This window comes from Amphiprion ocellaris, chromosome 12, assembly GCF_022539595.1.
Source record: "Amphiprion ocellaris isolate individual 3 ecotype Okinawa chromosome 12, ASM2253959v1, whole genome shotgun sequence".
Classification (NCBI taxonomy): Eukaryota; Metazoa; Chordata; class Actinopteri; family Pomacentridae; genus Amphiprion; species Amphiprion ocellaris.
The window spans coordinates 14028931-14047957 of NC_072777.1; the positions used below are offsets into that span (position 1 = coordinate 14028931).

The 19027-nt window shown below is 38.5% G+C and overlaps 1 protein-coding gene across 2 annotated transcripts in view; it reads right to left on the reverse strand.

Annotated features, from left to right (window-relative positions):
* Positions 1-19027, reverse strand: part of fam184ab (family with sequence similarity 184 member Ab) — a 213266-nt gene that overhangs the window by 130426 nt on the left and 63813 nt on the right. For both annotated transcript variants that reach the window (XM_055016016.1, XM_055016017.1), the window contains exons 2-3: positions 4506-4625; positions 2874-3032 (exon numbers count right to left, since the gene is read on the reverse strand). In XM_055016016.1, coding sequence (XP_054871991.1) covers positions 2874-3032; positions 4506-4625 — 279 coding nt within the window. The remainder of the gene's footprint in view (positions 1-2873; positions 3033-4505; positions 4626-19027) is intronic.

A 19027-nucleotide genomic window follows, 5' to 3' on the forward strand; every position in this document is an offset into this window, starting at 1 on the left:
CACACAAACTCAAAGTGTACAGAAGTGGCACACAAGGCCAGAGCAGGTGAAAGCTGTGATTGACAGCTACTTCAGTTCAGGACTTTCTTTGATTCATCAAGGTCAGAAAGAATCAGAAATAACATCATCAGTTACTGCACTTTGAGGACAACAAACATATAAATTTACTTGAGCCTCTGTGGGGCTACATGTTCTTTCTCTGAGTGTCACTCAAAATCATACGTACGTGCACCCAACTGTGTTTCATTCCTCCCTTTGTAGCTTTGTATCACAGAGCTGCACACACTTTATGTATACAAACCTATATATCTAACCGTTCTTCAACTATTGGTATTGATAAATAATGATACAGAGACAGTTTACACCAAAAAAACTAAGAGCAGCACTCCTCTGCCACCTACCACAAATAACAAAAGTTTGTTATAGCCAATTCATCTTTCATCCCTGTCAGTGAGAACTTAAATCTCATGAGGTGGAATCACGTTAAAATATTGTTGCTATTGTTAACAATGTTAAACCGCAATATACACAGATTTCGAGTTGTGTGCTGTTATATAACTTCAGTATTTAGATTTAGCTACTTCCCCTGAAGAAAACAATACACACAGAACTGGTGCAGAAACTAATTTACATTCAGTCCCTTCATACATCCTGGGCAGAGAGGACGGCTATTGGATATCGAAGTGTGAATGCATTATTTGTATTGACATGCAGTCCAGGCACATGTTGAAAAGTTAATGCATTTGTCCAAGAAGTATATGCAATCTTTACTTATTCCAACTATAACAAGGAAAGCACTCAGAGAGCGCAGTACTCAGACAAGGCTGTTCATTCCCTGGCCTTGCGCTGAGCACAGGCGTGTGTTATGCATGTGTACGTTATGTACGGATACAGAATCTCATGACATAAATATGTAGCGTTCGGCAGGAATTCACTGGACTCGGAAACATCCCCATAATTTAATCAAATGTTCCTTCTATCATTTCCGATAAGTCTGTAGTGGTGGATTTATAGTAGGATCGCTATCCTGTGATCGTCAGCAGGCAGCTGACATAGCATTCACTTGTCATAACTACAGTGACACCGTGCTGCTATCTCACAATGATACAGAAATCTTTAACAAATTCATGGAGCCACACTATAAGCCACATCACTGCCAAAATCTAATCACTTGGTCTTTGTGTCATTTCTGACTTTCCCTGAAAATTTCATCCAAATCCATTAGTCCATTTTTGAGTAATGTTGCACACAGACAGATTCACAAATTAACAGAGAAACACGCCGATCGTCACATAACTCCACCATGTTCATTGGCAGAGTAACTATGTCAAGAGGTCTGTGGAAATAGCCACTACGTAATAATGGTGGGTGTAGTTATGTTATAATGGAATCAACCATTGTTCCCTCTACTTAATTGCAGTTACAGACACAGGTATCTTCTGGGATTTGAACACCTAAGATCACACAGGAAGCTGGTATAGCATTATTCTAAAACCTGCTGAGAGCAAGCACTGAAAGTTCTGTGAAGGTTTCATCTGTTTGGGCTGGTTCATGAATAGTCGTTAACCAGCTACAGTAACTACAAGTTTACTGTAGTTTGGTAATGAATCTGAGCTTTTCTGTCCTTGGTCCAGCCTCTCCTTTATCCTCCCACCCCTTCTTCTCACCCAATTCATCCAATCAGTACTTTCTATTACCCTCTATCCGGCCTAAACTTATTTAAAAACGCTTTTCTTCATTCTCCCTCTAGCTCGCCTTCCAGACACATATCATCAGCCCAGCTCTCCCTTCAAGAGGACTCAGGCCTCCTTCCCGGGTCTGGCTCAGATACTCTCCTGCAGAGTGTTCTGCCAGGATCTGCTGCAGCTTCAGTAAGAGAAACCATGGAGTCTGAGTCTGCACCAAATGCTCAATAAACCGTACCATTTCATATTCATGTAGTGAAGTTTCCTCTAGTAACTACACTGCTAGAGTACATAAGACAACATTTACATAAATCAAGCTTTTTTCTTGTGGTGTTGTTAACAAATAGCTACCAAATAACACCTTTAGGTTTAATACCACCATCCTTGGGGCTAATGATGCACTGGAAAAAATGCTCCTCTCAAAACAAGAAAAAAAACTTATTTCAAGGAATGTTTTACCTTGAAATAAGTGAAAATCTGCCAATAGAACAAGTGAAAAATGGCTTGGTAAGATTTCTTGAAATAAGATGATATTTTGAATATTGAGATCTTAAAATTAGCTGGGAAAACTTATTTTAAGCTATATTTTATGTGTCAAGCTTAGGTGTATTAAAATAACCCAGACGTGCTAAAAAAAATAGCAGTTTTTCACTCAAAAATAGATTTTTGCTTTCATGTAACCTCCTAATTTGAGATGTATTAAACTTGTTTTGAGTTTTCTTGTAAAATACAACTCAAAACAAGATAATTTCAAGATTGTTTGACTTAAGATATTTAAGATGCATTGTCTTAAAACAAGTCCCTCCATCTTGCTGAAATGTCACTTAAGTGAATTTATCTTAAATCGAGTGGGATGAGACATTTTGACTAAAAATGAGACAAATAGACTTGGTACGATTTTGAGTTTTTGCAGTGTGGCCAACATGAACCAATATTGATGAAAATCTTACTTAAGATCCAGCTAAAGAAAATGCACATATGTAGCTTCTATTGCAGCTGCAGGAGATCTAAAAAGAGGCCTGATAACTACACAACAATGTGAAGGAGGTGGTGTTGACAAAAAGGCTCTCCAGCCTCACAGCAAGACAGAGAGACAACATAATAGTGATTACCTGCAGCTGTGACTGCAGGGTCCAGCTGCCTCTTACCCACAGACACACTCAGACGCCACATCATTCCTCCATCTACCTGAGCCTCGGTGCAGAGCTGCATGTCCTCCACTCTCTGGCGGTAGCTCTCGAACTCGGCCAGTGCCTGCCTCTTCATCCTCTCATGGAGCTCCATGGACTCCTCCAGAGACTGGATCCGCCTCTTCAGGTCCATCTCATCGCTGATCTTGCTCTTGTACTGGGACGAATGTGGAAGCTTCAGTCAGCGATATTATGTCTATCTAATTTGTTGTTTTCATAGTTGGAAGTGTGGAAATGTTGCCAGATGTGGCACATTAAAGAAGTAGAAAATGTATTTAAAAAAGCCTTTTGTGAAAGTCCTTCAAATTCTGCAAAACTTCATCTACAGATACTATTCTCCCAAACAGTCAAATTAAGAGGAGTGAGGGGTGACCCAGTGGCTCAACTGGTTGCGCTGGCAACCCATAAACGGGGGCTATAGTCCCCGACGCAGCGATCATGGGTTTGAGTCCGACCCTTGACCATTTGCCACAGGTCCTTCCCCGACTCTTCTCCCCATGCTTCCTCTCTCTCTCCACTGTCATAAATAATAAAGCCTAAAAAGGTCATAAATAAATAAATAAGAGGAGTGAAAGTATATAAAACAGCAGTCTCCTTAGTAATAGTAAACAAACATCATGGATTTTAGCTTTAATTAAAATTGCATTTTTGAATTGATTGGCTGATATGCACAGACTTTCAAATTGGCTTTGATTTTCCTCATTATGTTAAACAAATTGAAGTGAAAATGAGGAGATTAAGTAGGTGCATTTACTTCGCTTAAATTAATTATATTGCCTTCAAACCACACCAGTAAACACGGCCTCCAGAGAGGGACTGTAGTGTGCTATAGTGCGAAAATGTCTGTTAATGTAAGTTTACCGGACTGAGATTTGTCACAGGGCTCACAGAGAAGCAAGTCCTTTTCATTAGGAGAGATGACATACAGACTTGAATAATTAATATTCAGCTGATTAAATATTGATAAATTCATTTTGAAAGTGGTCTGAGCTCTACAGTGGATCAGCTGCCATCTGAGAGTGCATAGCTCCAGATTTAGTTTCGCTATAGATGACTGTAAGATGTACAGTGATACTGTCTCATCATGACTGAATGACCGAAATATGACTCTTGACTGCTGTGAGTCTTCTAATATTACAGTCCTGTCAGCGGTTTAAACCCCATCTTAAATCAATAGTCTATAAGGAAACAAAGCTTGATTCTACTGGTATCAAATTAAAAGCAAAGCTTCTCTCCACTGTTTCATGAATTTAACCAGAAAAGTCTATTTCTAACTCATGAGCTGTCAATCATCCCAGAAGTCATGACGTGTATTTTCTCATTCCTCTGAGCAAGCAGAGATTGATTACCTCACTTATTTAGACTACAGCTACAAAGTTGTTGCCTCTCTTTCCTTCAAGTTTCTGCATCTCTCAAGTCTAAATGTTAAGGAACCAAACAGTGATGATATCCAGTATGCTTATAGCATTTAAAATAGACTGTATATCCAAATTCAGGATGTTTTTTTTCTTTTAATTTCTCACCAACATCAAACTGAGAGAATTTGCTATCATACCATACATATCACCTTCAAATCTAAAAGTGAGAATGTGAGACATTTTGACAATAAATATAGCAGTAGAGTATAAACCTGCAGTATCTTCTCTCTGGTCTCAGAAAGAATCTGCTGCACCTCCTCTTCATGCGCCTCCTTCAGAGTGGCGATGGCTGCCTCATGTTCATCATTTTTTGTGTTCAGTGCATAGATCACCTATAACATAGAGAAAAGACAAAGCACAAACATATTAGCTGTTATGCAGTACACAGCAGGAGTACATACTTGTTACTTAACAGCAGTAAGAGGTATAGCACAAACCATAGTACCGCTAGTTAGTGCTGGAGTGGCTGTCCTAAAATGACGCCAAGTACAACGCACTGCTTTCACAGTCTAGGTCTGGAAAGTCTAACTTGAAGTACTTTAGACTTGGAAATCAGTTTCTGCAACAGCTAAGTCAGCTCAAGTCAACCTCAACTGATGGCATCCAAGAACAACACCCTTGCTTCCTGTTTTGTACAAAACTGCAAGACTAAACTTAACTGGTAAAGAACATGAAAAGAAGCCTGATGGATATTGAGAGCAAATTCTTTGGTCAAGTGAGACCAGGACACATGTTTGGCTCAGAAGGAGTCCAGTGCATTTGTCATGAACCTAGTCAGAACTACCACAGTGAATGCGGAGTCCTAGCAGTGAAGCACAGATGTGGGAATGTGATGATATGGGGCTGCATGAGAGCAAAAGTGTTGGAGAAATGGCTTTTATAGATTGCACCGTGAATTTCTGTGGATGTACCAAAATACTGGCTGCCAAGATGACTCCTTATCTGCAGAGTCTTTGCAGAGGAGAGGTATTCCAACATGACAACCACCTAAAACACAATGCCCAAATCACAGTTTCTAAAGAAGAAAAAAGTGAAAACTATGACCTACCCAAGTGTGCCACCTTACTTGAATCCAACAGAACACCTTGAGGGTATTTACTTGGTCCCTAGTGTGGGGCCTGTATTTTTAATATACTTCATATAAACTAGTTAGTGTTTATTTGTACATAAGAGCAAACACTGTACTGTTGAACTGTAAGGTCGTACGATGTTGCATAACTGAAAATTTCATGTGATAATACACAGGGTTGTTCTTAATTCTGTTGTACACTACACATGATCATAATGAGGACTTGACACAGTTCTAATACTGGTGGGAGACTTAATATACCAATCATAGCTTGGCTTAAACCAACATGTTAGGACTGCTGTGTTGGAAATATTTGGTTGAAAAATCAATGTGGGTACTAGCAACAGAATGTGAAAGATAAAATATGGAAACATGAGGTCAGAATAACAAAACTGGAAGATGAAAGGAAGGCTGATATTGATGTTTTTAGAATGAAGCTTCCAATGCTCAGTATGTATCCTTTAGCGGAATGAAAAGTTTCTCATACAGCATTTATGCTATCATGTCCATTAATTCTCTATATGTAGAATAGCTGGTACTATACTATATGAGGATATGGGATATGCAATATAACATCAAAAAATCATTGCTAACCAAGTTAAAGTAATATTTCAACATTTTAAGAACTCCATTTTCCATCTTTTGCTGACAGCTAAAAGAAAAGACCAATATCACCCTCCTAGATGTCTGTAACTGAGCATAAAGAGTGGAAACAACTAGCCTGGCTGCGTCTAAAGGTAACGAAATGTGCCTGCAGCCCCTCTATAAACAAGTCTCGAAATAAAAAGCAAATTCATGCTAAATAGCTCTTCTTACAAAAAGATTCTTTTGTGTATGTGAAATACCATGAAAATGCCTATCATAGTTTGCAGTAATATTTATGCACAAATCAACTGAGAGATGAAACGCAGATGAAGGGATTAAGCATGCCTCCGCATAATGTCTACAATGCTGAACAGAAATATCAGGTAAATGAGCTTTGGTACAGTGTAGAGCTGCTGTAAAGCTGCATACAGCATGGGATGTGGAAAACCTCCCCGACCATGGCTTGATGTGTCTAGTATTAGCTCCAAAGCATGAGTGATGCCCCACAGTCATAAATTAGAAATTGGTTGATGCTGTGTATTGCTAGGGGATAAAAATAACACAAGCAAACTGTTGTGCATGAGGTTGACCTTTAAATCCATCCCAAAAATACATGCAGCCATCCAGAGAGCCATAATCTGACAGCGCAGTGATCCCCTGCTCACAGGCAGGGAGAGAGGACAGAAATGGGTTTTTACATTTCCACATGAAAAACCATGAGACACTCTTCCCCTTGCTCCTCTCCCTGCCGTGAGAAACAAAGCTATGCATTGCCTCTTTGAAAAACCCAGTCAATAATTCAGCACATGGAACTGTCTGAGGGTGCTAAAGAGCCTTTGTTTACTTTGGACCAAAGTCCATCAACTGAATAAGAAAAGGGAGTGTGGAAAAAACAAGGAGAGAAAAAGGAGGGCAAAAGCTCTCTTTGAAACAATGACATCTACTTTTTGTGCTTGGCACTGCCTCCCTGGAAGATGAAGGCATGTAGTTTGACAAGCTGCGGTGTTTTTCAAATTCCTTTTTGTTTATTCCTCACACGATCCACTCTGTTTCTGCTGACAGCCACAGACCTCTACTCAGTGAGAGAAATTAGTGAGACTGTAATGGAGTAGTACTCATCCAGGGGAGCTATGTGTGAGGGTAACTATGACAATTTACTTCCTTTTGTATATTTTCATCAGTTTCATACCTTTTATTTGGCCAATATTTAAACATTATCACTCACTTTTCACCCAATTATTGTTAAACAAGACCTGGACATTGACCGTTGGCTTTACTATTTGTTGCTGCTTTTCTATTTTTCATTAAAAACTGTTTACTGTCTTAACGGGATTAGGAGCCAAAAGCTATATTAATGGCTCTGTCAGACAACACTTTGCTTGTTGTTTGTTTTAAAGGTTTTACATGAGTTGGCACTATGAAATTAAACAGAACTCTTGCATCATTATACCCCAGTTAGAGCAGTAAGATGAACCGACCAGATGCTCTTGGATGCTCTGAGATCCAGGCACAAAAAGTAGAGACAGCTCAGCGTCTAATCTCTGAAACGGTTTGCCTATTCATGTAAGAACTGCTCAGACCTCAGAAACCTTTAAGTCGCTGCTGAGGACCCACCTCTTCTCATAGGCAGTCGACCCATGTAGAGCCTGACACACTGATTTCATTTTGTTATTGTGCAGTAAAGTTTTATTATTATTTATTGTCTTGTAATTTACACTTCTGTTTTAGTCATTGTGATTAATTGTGTTAAATGTGCTTTTTACAGCTGTAATTCTTGATGTAGCCAGAATTTATCTTAGATTAGCATGTATTTTCCTTTATCTAGATAAAGAAACTCCAAATCTTCTGCTTTGATTACCATGTTAGTCTGTGCACATGCTAAATTAGTGTTTATTTTTTGTATTGTTTTGCAGGTGATCATAAACTCACTATTCAACAAATGAATACTTTGACTTGATAATTTTGGTAAAATATACACCTACCAGCAACAACAATAAAACCACTGACAGGCTAAGAGAGTAATATTGATCATCTTGATATAATGCAGTGTTCCATAAGGAAACCTTGGGCCATGTCATTCATGTGGCTGTTACTGACACAGTGCGTGTGGTGTCTAGAATCCAAAATGAGAACAGCACAGAGCGGACAGCAGGCAGGAGTGATTGTACAGAGTTTTATTCACAAAAATCCAACAAATCTAGTAGCGTCACTTAAGGCCAAAACTCACTACAGCCAGGTTCTGGGACGGGGCCGGATCGACCGGAGCAGGCTTGGGGGTCCACGTCCTCACGCCTAGAGGACGGCAGGGGTCCCGGTCCTCACCAAAGAGGACTATCGGGCTAAGTCCGGTCCTCACACCAGGAGGACGGCCGGGGGAAAAGGCAGGATGTTCCAGCAGCTCCTGACTGTGTCACGCACCGTTGTCTGTGACTAACGGTAGAAACCCACACTGAATCAGTGTGCGGAGACTGTCTTTATGCCGGAGGTGATTGGATGAGCTGCAGCTGTTCTCCATCGGCGCCGATCACCTCCAGGCTGTGACATTTACTTTGACAGTTACTACTGGCAATGCAAATTTTTAATATAGTTGACCACATAATTAATTAGCAATTTATTAATCAGTAAAACAACAACACCACAAAAACAACAGACATTTTTCCACACACCATATTTAGCCACATACACTAAACATTCTTCATTAAAGTGGCTCAGTTACATTAACCACTCAGTTATAGGAACCGTCCAAGTGATCTAGAACTTATCACCAATTTGTAAGGCCTGGATGGAAGTCCTTAACTGCCACAGACGTCTCGGTTATGATGCCCATTGCTAGCTAAACCTGCAACTGTCTCTTCAGCTCATTACAGTATTAAAACATGGCAAACAAGCTACTGTCCTCCCCCCTCCACCATCAGCAGCCTCCCCCAGCCAGACAATGCACCTCGCCACACAACAATAACTGCTCAGGAACCTGGCAAAGGTATTGATCCGATCGAGTGCCTGCATGACAAGCCCAGTGCACGGAGGTCATACACCAAATCATGATTTTAATGTTCTGGTGGATCAGTGTAACTAATTTCATTTAATGATCACTAAAGTGATTACATGACATAAACGCCAGCATCCAATTCATTCCACAGCTGTTGAGACATAACATACAGAACTGAACACACAACAGTCGGAAAGCCAGAGGATCAAAAATTCACAAGGATCACAACTGTCTGTCTAAAATTTCATGGGAATCTGGTTGTTGAAATATGCAAGTATTTCATTCGGACTGCCATCCCCAGTGCTACGAGGCCAGCATTACTAATAATTCACATATTGATATATATTGATAACTACAAGGGCACTCAGAAAGTGCTCTCCTCTGCCAAGGCCAGGGCCCTATCTTGGTGCTTTAAAGAAAGTGATCCAGATCTGCACTAAAATTTAATAGGTACTCTTTCTTCCTCTAATCTACCTTTTCACCAAGTCCATGATATCGAGCCTGGTAGTTTTTGCATAATCATGCTGACAAACGGACTGACAAATGGCACAGAAAATATACCTCTGCTTCAGCAGGAAGATAAAGTTAGAAAATAAACCTCTCAAGTCAAGTCAAATAAAGGTTATTTATATGTGCAGAAGTTTACTCCAGAGGGCTTTGCAATCTGTACTTTAATTTGGACTTGTCATGTTTAGTCTTTTTCACTGCTTCTTCGTGTTCACAAATGAGCAATGGATCATCCAAGATCAGAGACAAACTGCAAAGAGCCAAATAAAGCTGAGAAATTTTGGTTTACACCAAAATAAAACATCTTCCCCTCAACATGTCTAAATTATTCAGCCAGCTTGGTCTCTCCTCAGCTTAGGGAGAGAATGAAACAGACATGACAGTTACTGGAGCTAAAATCTCCAACACATCCTGAGAGTCGTCAGCATGCTTCTGCAGATGAAACGCACTCATCATAATGCTGTTGTGCCTGCTGTTACACACACGCAAGGAGAAGCACAAAAGTATTGAACACACACACACACACACAACAGCATAGTGTCAAAATCCTCATGAACCAATGAACCCATGTCCAAACTCATCAGTGTAATTTGCCAGACAGACAGTCAGAGACAGAGATGAAGCAGGACGAGTGATTGTGTGAATGTAAGTCTGCATGTGTGTTTGTATCTAATACACTGGAGGACAATAACAAGTGCAGCCTGAGAGATAAAGGCTGTAAATATTACCATCATTATCACCAGCAGATATAGAATACTGAGTGTCAGTAATGTGATGACAGCTGATGTTCTTTTAAGTTATTGAAGATATGAGACAATATTAATATTGATAGTCAGTGTTGCCTTTAATGCTACCGCAGCAATTCTGGTTACCTTAAGTACCACAGCATATGTTGAAGGTTAGCTAAGGATCCATGTGTGCCTTTGAGTACTATACTACACACAATTTTGGGGACTTTGTTAGCCTGATCCTCTCAGGCAGTGTTTTCTCCCAGAATGGGCTCTTGTTAAGGCAGTACACAGCTTTAAATAAAGTCCTGCCTTAAGGCGGAATTCTGATTCTCTGTCAAGGCATTGTGTGGCTACCCAAGAGGTAAATACAGAGTTCAGCCTAAGATTTAACCCATTGTCTATGCCATGCAGTATTATACAGAGACAATTATTTTATACCTGAAGTAGCTGAATTTGCAACTGTGTGATAGAGAACCACAACAAAGCTGGAGCCTGGGTTTTGTAGGGGCTTTATCAGACCATAAAATAGACGTTTGTCCAGAATTTTTTTGATTATTTCCACTTCTTCAAAAAACATAAACCGGCTAAAGCTGACAAATTTCACCTCTTGCTTCTGATTAAGCGTTTGCTTGCTGATTTTACAGCTCACATAGGTCTGACATGTAAGTACCTTCCTGAAAGGTGTTTCCTGCAGTGTTTTCTACTGCAGTGAAAAGCCAGCTATTGCTTGCATGTATTTAGAGCAGGGGTGTCAAACATTAGGCCCACAGGCCAAAACTGACTCACCAAAGGGTCCAATCCAGCCGGTGGGATGACTTTGCAAAGTGTAAAAATTACAGAGAAGACATTAACTGCAATCTTTCAATATAAGTCACTGCTATTTTAAATTTGTCCACTTCACTGCCAGAACTTTTACTTTCATTTTTTGTATAAATCTGTATACATTTACAAGGCAACGGGATAACTTCACCTTCTTCCTTAACAGTTCCCATTTAATTTGTATGGTGTGGTGGTCAGGATAACCACACAGATGTGGAACTAAATGTAAATTTAAAATCATTTCTAGATCTTCACAAGTTGTAAAATACTATATTGTTCAATTCCAGATAGCTGTGACTAAATGTTTTGTGCCTTTGTAGACACTGTGATCTGTAAGTTGCAATGCACAAATGATAAACTGAGGCATAATATTGTTGAAATTGTACTTATTTTTCTTAAGAAATTTCAGTTTGTTCTTAATGTTTTGCAAAAAGATAGTGCATTAAATGTAAACATTTTCAGATTATACTTTTTTTGCACTAAAACAAAGGGAAACATTTGGAGTTGTTATTTATAGGTTATTATGTTATGATTTTGCTGGTCACTGAGCTCATATTGGGTTGAATGTGGCCTCTTAACGAAAATGAGTTTGACACCCCTAATTTAAAGTCATGAAATATCTGACTTTGTAGCTACTTAAAGATCCATCATATTAATTTTTATTCATTGATTTTTTTGTCTGGTATGACTGGAAGCAAGGTTGGTAAGGATTCTGTAACTGAAGCAAACAGTAAAATTGTGGGCTTTTAAGTGCAATGATGAGCTGAGGGAAAGCACAGAGTTGGGTGATAATCATCTCTCGATCCATTCCTATTGCTTTTATATTACATTTGATTGATTGTTCATGTAAATAATACATTGGTCCTTAGCAAGAAGGTTCTGGGTTTAAACCTTTTGTGTGGAGTTTACATGTTCTCTCTGTGCCTGCACTGGTTTACTGTGGACTCCTCCCACAGTTCACAGACATGCATGGTAGGTTAATTGATTCTTCTAAATTGGCCCCAGGAGTAAGTGTGCTTGGATTTTCTCCTGGTGTTGGCCCTGTGGCGGACCAGAGATCTGTTCAGGGTGCACTCCACCTCTCGCCTGTGACTGGCTGTGGATAAAGTGGGTGTGGCTGATGAATGAACGGCTGGATGTCAGCTTAAAACATGAGCCTCCTTTTTCTTTCTGAAGTGTGAATGTGTGATAAAGAAAGAGAAAGAGAGACTGTGAGAGAGACAGAGTGAAAATGTGCGCCTGGTAGCAGTGATCTTTTCTCATCTCCTCGGGTTGATCGGTTCATGTCCTTGGAGGAGTTTGCTTAAATGACAGTGATACCAGGCGGATCGATAAGGTGACAGCAAAATGCCACAATTTTTTTTTTCTGTCAGCTCGGAAGAAAGTCACAGCTGAGAAATTCACAAAGACTTCCACCAGGCGCGCTACAGCTGAGTTCCTGCTAGCTGCTTGATGAAATATGACTGCTGTCAAACACTGTAAAAGCTGAGAAAATGTGACTTTCTTAAAGGAACTTCCTTCTGCTCATTTTGACTTTTTAACCTCTCTCTTTGCCTTGCCACTCTCTGTTCAAAAACCCACTACATAACCTTCACACAAATGTTGAAGAGATGTGGGGTTTTTTTGCTCTTGTACCCTTCTATTACTTTTTTTTTTCTATTGGCGGTGTTTGGATGCTGTACTTGTTAGTGAGGAAGAGTGTCAAACTGTGATTATTCTGCGCGCTTCTCTTGACGTCTTCAAAACAAGCTTCAGAGAACAGGTTGAACCAACAAACTGTAACTGATGTCAAAATACACCAAACGAATGTTAATGTCTACGAATACATTAGCAAGCACAGACATCTACATTAGCTGCACAGGAATACAAGGCAAACTGAGAAATAAAAACTAACCTGAATCAGCTTTTCACTTTCTACTCTAGTGCAACCTTCTGTCAATAATATTTCAACCTGTTTTCAATACTGCTTGGCTTGACTCTCAAAATGAGTGTCGATATCTTGAAGTAAGAAAGAATAATGCAAGTTGCTGCACTACAATCAGAATAAATGGCAGGTGAGTTTTTGCAATAATTTGTAATGTTCTGACTACACTGACGCTGTTAAAGGGCTCAATTCTGACTTCATAAGACAGAGTTCTGCAGTGCAAAGTACAAAAGCCATCACCTCAATTCACCAAAATAAATGACTACATCAATTCATCATCTGAGAAGATACAAAATCGAATTTGCACAATAGGAGTGTGAGATAGTCTGACAGGGGAGGAAAGTCTTAACTTTTTAATTAGGTAATGAAAGACAACAATCTGCAGTGATCAAAGCTAACTATGCTGTTTCATCCATACTTCACCACCACTCTCAAATCTCAGTTTGTCACTCTAAATTGCTTACGAGAGCTATTCTTAGGCTGTTGTGGTGTTTTTTTGCTTTTTTTCCCCACAGTCAACATTAGATTGCACACCTGTCCCAAATATCCAGAGGATGGAGCAGTAAAATAGTTCTGCAACACTCTAATCTGTGGTTTTGTGTCTTGCTGATTTGTTGCTGCATTTCCAATGCCACAAGAAATGAGAACTTGAGGTACATTTACAGTACACTTACAGGCTTATTTATATTTGAGTCTCACTATTTCTGTGCTGGATAAGGAATGAGAAGCCAAAGCTACTATAGGACCTAACATCAAAACAAATTTTTGACTTTTAATACCCACCAGTGCCTCATGCATAGAGAGACTTTAATAGCAACTGGTTGCGAAATGAAATCCACAGCATGAACGGATTTTGTCATTCAGCTATTTTTTTTTCTGTGAAGTAATATGGGCACCGCCAGACAAAGTAAAAGGTAAAATCCATCCGGCTTTGCTGAAGGTCACACTCAATGAAACACGGTCTGATTAGACCAATAAGCTGCTGGTGTGTTTGAACTTGCAGGATGAAAGCTGCCAATATGTAGTCCAATAATCAAAGTTGTTTGTTCCTATGTGCAACAGAAGTATGAAAATTAACCTGCAGACAAAACAAACTTCAGAACCCAAAGATGAATTTATTAATGACAGTAGGTTCCACATGTTCAGCTCTGGACTGAGCTGTCTTTAGCAACATAAAGGCTCTAAGAGATACAGTAGATAGTAAGGATGCAAAATATTGTATTTTTCCAGATATGGCAATATTTTGGCCGATTGCTGATGAGCACACATTTTTTTTCAACGTTACTGCAGAGAACATCAAGCCTTTTCTGTAGTCAAATTAACATTTTATCATCACTGTGATGGCCCACTGGCAGGTGCAGAAACACCCTATTCTGATATTATCACCTCATTAAATGGTTTGTTATCACTGCCCATCATTCCTACACATATAGGCCAGTAGGGACCTTCTCCACCTTCTAGCAAGCTCAGTATGCGCATCATCACCTCATTTAATGGTGCTCTGTTATCACCTTATTTAATGGCAGTGTACTGTAGGCGTTTTGCACATGCAAAAAAGGAACAAAAGTCTCCATTCGGAGGCTGGAGTGGATGGACTTTTAGCCAAGAGACTTGAGCTCAAGTTTTCATTGTTTTTGACTTAAGTCTGACTTTTGCTTTCACACGCTGTTTTTAATCAGTGATTGGTTACATTATGGCACCAAAACTACTTAGTTAGATTTCAAAAAGGATCATGATACTGGTGAAAATACAACCTGACACCACATGGTAAAAAGCTCAATTTTGTAAGGGTCAATATATAATTGCGAGACTTTTTGTAACATAGTTGGCAGGTATCGAAGTTGACATTTTTGCTGTTTTCAGGCCTAAAATCAACATGGCCACCTATAACCAAACATGACATGGGATTTTTAGAGAACGATTCTTCTAAAATATTATATATACACACACAATTGGGTAAAATTGAAATTTAAAGTTATTTATAAAGATATTGTAGTAAACTTGTTGACATGCAATAAATCCACACGACTCACACACTACTTTATGTTAAATAACTGAGAAAGCCTTGGAGTCTTGCCAGTCTGTTCTTCAGGAGGAAATGACATCATGTGGAGCAGGTCATGTGATTTGGAATTAACACACTTCATTGAGAGGTATTTTTCTAATGGGTAACTGTTATTTTCCATAGAAAATTTGACATATTGCCAAAAAAAAAAATCTATGATTATCTCAACTTAATAAAAAGAACACAATCAAAACATTTTTTGAAAAAGATAATTTTATTATTGTTCAGTTAATTAGAAGGTGGTTGTTATAAAATTCAGATGGTTATTTAGTTGACATTTTAGTGATATCCAGCCATTTTTTTTATTAATAATAAGTGATTGTTTCCATAATAAATAATTATGGAATTTTTTAAGGCATAATCATTATGAACATAAAAACATTAGTTTTTTTAAACAATTATTTTTAATAGAAATGTATGCAAGATATATCCCATGGACTTCAAAAGTCAATCAGTTATATATTGACCCGTATATTTCCAGATGATTCCACCAGAGATTTTACATGCAGTTATTTACATGGTTGTCAGAGCATGCTGACATTATCACGGTTATTTTTTTGTTCATTAAAGATCAAAATGAATCCTGAGCCTAGTACAAGGTGGTGGTGGTGGACCCCGTTCACACATACTGAATGTACTGGAATGATGTAAAATGATAACAGTTCATTTGATAAACTAATGATGTCCAAATCAGATGGAAGCCAGGAAATGCAAGGCTTTTTAAATGTACACATTCACTGGGCAAATAGGAAAACTCCTTGAACTTAAAAGTAAAACATGGCACATTTATTTTATATAACATTTTTAAACGCAACTCTAAACTTTTAGCTTGACAAGTCTTATCCACATGTCATTGTCAGTCATTTTCAGGCTCATTTCACCATGCATCCCACGTACATAAAAGATGCAAAGATGCTGCCTCTCTTAGAGGTTTAGCAGCCTTGAAGCTTCTAATAACTACTAACAAAAACTGCCAGCTCGCTCCTATTATTTTACTCTCACAGGCCTGAACACACACATATCCATACGCAGACACCTTACTCATCTCTCAAGTCAAGTATCTCCGACATTTGATGAGACTTTGATGATAATGACGATGTCTAATGACCACCATTTCACCACCTTAATGCCATCCACCAGTCATTTTCCAGCGTGTGGCTCTGGAGCTTTGTCTAGTAAGTGCAGTGGGTGTTGGAACATAAAGGAGAAATTGCAGAGCGACTGAGGATGTACTCCTAACTACAATGCTGGGAATATTGTACATGTTAAAAAGATTCCTCATTCGCAATTTTCATAAATTTAATTAAATCATTTTGTAAGAAGAAAAGTTTGACATTTGAAAAATGCACATATGTTAATGCTACAGTTGGCAGCTAGTTAGCTTAGCTTAGCAGAAAAAACAGACTTCTGCCCCTTGAACTTTGTTGTTGGGTTTAAGTAGCTGCGGATTTCAGAAAATTACTAGTTGAGGTAATCAAGTATGTAATCTCACATGAAAACCAAACCGAATTTTTTTATGCTTTTGTTTTCATATGGATGAAATAAAATAATGTTTCATGTGGTAATTAGGGAGAGTTAAATAGCTGCCTGCACCTTTAACTGCAACAAGAGCTGCAACAATTACTTGACTAACAAATTAGTTGTCAGCTATTTAATTAATCATCTTTTTGAAGGAAAAAAAAGTCTAAATTTTCTGATTCCAGCATTTTAATTGTCAATATTTTCTGTCTTTTTATTTGTTTTATATACTCTATGTTAGTAAACTGAATATCGGGTTGTGGATGCAATCGTGGGCTTTTTAAAAATAATTTTCTGACATTTTAGAGACCAAACAACTTATTAAATAATCGAGAACATACTCAACAGATTAATCAGCAATGATAATGATTGTTAACTACAGCTCCAGAAGGCAGGTGGATTTTATTGCCTTTGGTAGCTGTTTCTTTGTGTTTCCAGTCTTGTGCCATGCTAAGCTAATAATCTACTCACTGCATTTTTATATTTTATAGACAGACATGCATGAAATATCACAGCAAATAACAGCACTTCCAAAAAAAATCTAACAATTTCTCAAACATCTTCTTTAGTGCAACAGAGGTAAGAAAGTGTAAAACCTTCAAGAGAGTGATTTCAAATGTAATGTCTTGCAGATATGAATGACTGTATTTCAGTGGCACCGTATTGATCTCGGCACACTTGGGGATAAAATCGTTATCTGTGTGGAAGAGGGTCAGTGGCAGGGATCCAGCATTTAATTGCTATAACAACTATTGTTGATGTGTCATTTCACAGGCTGAACCCTTTAAGAGAGCAGGCTGTTGCAGAGGGGGTCAGTTTAGTGGAAAACAGGTTTAGCAAACAATTAACATCATCATGGCTTCTGAATACCAGACTATTGTTCTGTCAATGGGAAGACAAGCTTGCTTTGCTCCTTTCTCCGCTTTCCATTCTCTCTCTCTTTGAGCCTTAAACCTTCATTCATCAAATTTATTCTTGACCACAAGATCAATTTGAGTGACAAAATCTTACTTTATTTAAATAAATAGCTTTTTTAGTCACAACTGGCAAATGGCCATTCCCTCGAAGCCATAAAACACTGATTAAAAATGGTTAATTAACCAAGAACCAATTACACTCTTGTCAATCAGAAGTGAAAGGCAGATTAAAAAGGTCTGTCCTGATGGTGACGTAATGTCTGATAATAGCTCTGAATCGTTCTTGGCTGAACAGTGTTATGAGACGTGAGTTCTAAAGTCTCCTGAGCTACACTGAGGTACATTACTAGGTAATTATCATTATCTCCTTACACTCATTATAATTTAATCATGGTCAAATTAGAAATTTAATTTCTAATTTTGAATATAAGCCTGCGGTTGTATCACACATTGGTGGCATTAGTCTTACTCTTTCCCTATCCTCTGGTCTTTAATAGATGTATTTCACATCCGTGTCATAAAGTATATGGGGTCATCATAGTTGACATGGTGCCTAGAACCAATACTTACCCAATTAATTAAGTGTCACCTTCCTTGGTGTGTATTTAATTTAGAGCTAGAGCACCATTGTGTTAAAAGTATTATGGTAAGCTATTATTTTTCCAGAGGGATGAGTTCAGTGTTATTGTCATAAAAAGGTGAAAAATGTTCTCACTATCTCTTAAAGCGTAACGGGACACCTTTAAATTGCTTATTTCGTTTGTTTAACAGGTCAGACCAACTCTTGACACCTTATTATCACATAAGGCACAGAGAACCTGTTTGTTGCTCCTGTCACATTTTTACTCATTTTAGTCTCATTTTCATTGAAATATAAAGTCCTGCACTTCTATGGAAACAGAATAAGAATAACCATGGCTAGAAGTAGAGAGAACTCAAAAATGTCCTCTGTGCAGTATGACAAAGCTATAACAACATAAATTCTATCTATCTATCTATCTATCTATCTATCTATCTATCTATCTATCTATCTATCTATCTATCTATCTATCTATCTATCTATCTATCTATCTATCTATCTATCTATCTATCTATCTATCTATCTATATCTTCAGAACAAAATGCAATCAATATGTACAACATTCTTCCAAGTGCCCACAGGTCTTAGCGACACTACAATAAAGTAGTTACTCTACATTCTATAGATATTTAACTGATGACGATTTTACAACCTTAACAATCTAGGTATTTTTCACACCACTTTGCACATAAGATATTTCACCAGGCAGAATGTATCTTGAGTTGTACAGTGGCTTGGTGTTGAGCACCGTCGCCTCACAGCTAGAAGATCCTCGATTCTTTCTGCGTGGAGTTTGCACATTTTCCCTGTGCATGCAAAAACATGTTGAGGTTAACTGGTAACTCTAAATTATCCATAGGTGTGAATGTGATTGTTTGTCTCTATGTGTCGCCCTGTGATAGACTGGTGTCCTGTCCAGGGTGTCCCCTGCCTTCACCCTAAGTCAGCTGGGATAGACTCCAGCCCCCTCATAATGAGCAGTGTACAGATGGATGGATGGATGGATGGATGGATGGATGGATGGATGTAC